This window comes from Petaurus breviceps, unplaced genomic scaffold (genome assembly GCF_028583685.1).
Source record: "Petaurus breviceps papuanus isolate PSGF00001 unplaced genomic scaffold, PetGlider_PUasm1.0 174, whole genome shotgun sequence".
NCBI classification, from domain to species: Eukaryota; Metazoa; Chordata; class Mammalia; order Diprotodontia; family Petauridae; genus Petaurus; species Petaurus breviceps.
In genome coordinates this window covers 76,205,591-76,206,979 of record NW_027185761.1, presented here as the reverse complement: position 1 = coordinate 76,206,979, position 1,389 = coordinate 76,205,591, and the positions used below count along the sequence as shown (strand labels likewise).

General features: G+C 50.0%; 2 protein-coding genes across 5 annotated transcripts in view; one reads left to right on the top strand and one right to left on the bottom strand.

Moving 5' to 3' along the window:
• The window catches only part of CENPP (centromere protein P), a 181,748-nt gene that overhangs the window by 99,846 nt on the left and 80,513 nt on the right, over nt 1-1,389 (bottom strand). The gene's annotated exons all lie outside the window — the stretch shown is intronic.
• Nucleotides 1-1,389, top strand: part of ASPN (asporin) — a 28,325-nt gene that overhangs the window by 11,946 nt on the left and 14,990 nt on the right. The window contains exon 3 of the mRNA XM_069084433.1: nt 1,089-1,201. Coding sequence (XP_068940534.1) covers nt 1,089-1,201 — 113 coding nt within the window. The remainder of the gene's footprint in view (nt 1-1,088; nt 1,202-1,389) is intronic.

The window sequence follows — 1,389 nt, the reverse complement described above, 5'->3', positions numbered from 1 at the left end:
GTGTGACTGTGTGTGAAAGTGTGTATGTGACTGTGTGTGAGACAGTGTGTGTGACAATGTATGTATGTATGTGTGTGACAGTATGTGTGATAATGTGTGTGCGTGCACATGTGACTGTGTGAGACAGTGTGTGTGCGTGTGACAATGTATGTGTGTGTGACAGTATGTGTGATAATGTGTGTGTGATAATGTATGTGGGTGCACGTGTGACTGTGTGTGAAAGTGTATGTGACTGTGTGTGAGACAGTGTGTGCGTGCACATGTGACTGTGTGTGAGACTGTGTGTGCATGTATGTGACAGTGTGTGATTGTGTGCGTTTGTGTGTGACAATGCATGATAGTGTGTGATAATGTGTGCATGCACATGTGTCTGTGTGTGAGCATGTGACAATGTGTATGCATGTGTGTGACTGTGTGTTTGTATGTGCATGTGTGATAGTGTGTGTGCGCGTGCATGTGTGACTGTGTGTGAGATAGTGTGTGTGTATTAGGATGAGGCCATTGCTAATGGACCATGACAGACAAGACATTCCAGGCCCCCCACATTCATAGCCAGGACCCCCAGACACCCTCGAGGCATGACCTGACTTAGTTTAACCAGAGGGAGCAGCAGGAGTGGGTCTCTGGATCCCCACCCAGCTATAGCTTGGCCCCAGGGACCAGGCATTGATGCCACCTGTTAAGACTGGCCCTTAAAGCACCAGCAAAGAGCTGGGCAGAGCCCTGGCCACACCCATTCAATGAACACAGATAACGCTGTGTATCTATGGCCAGTGGTGACGCCTGTCTAAGAAAGGCCCCTTCCCCCGGCAGATGCCAGTCTGGCTTTGGGTAGCATGAGTGGTCCTTAGACCCAGGCACAGTGGGCTCTGGGTGGCTCCAGCGGTGCCTTCGAGGCTCTGAGGCCCCCTCTGTGATGGGAAGAGGAGCAAGGATGGGATGCTAGGGACTGAGCGCTATGACACAGCATGGGGGATGGGGGGGGGGGGACCAGGGGGGGGGCGAGGGGGGGGGGGGGGGGTGGGTTCTGTCTTTCTCCTGGTGGTTCTCTACCATGTGACTCATTTGTCTTTCTGTCTATTGCTTAGGTTTGACATCGATCCCAAACAACATCCCATTTGATACAAGGCTGATAGACCTTCAAAACAATAAGATCAAGGAGATCAAAGAGAATGACTTTAAAGGACTCACTTCCCTTTATGTAAGACTCTCCCTCCTTAGCTATAAGGTGTTTAATTGAATATGCACATGTGTGTGATGGGATAATGTTTTATTTCAGCCAGCCAGCTAGCCATCCAAGCACCCATCCATCCATCCATCAACCCATTTATCCACTCAACAATAAATCCATCCATCCATCCATCCATCCATCCATCCATCCATCCATCC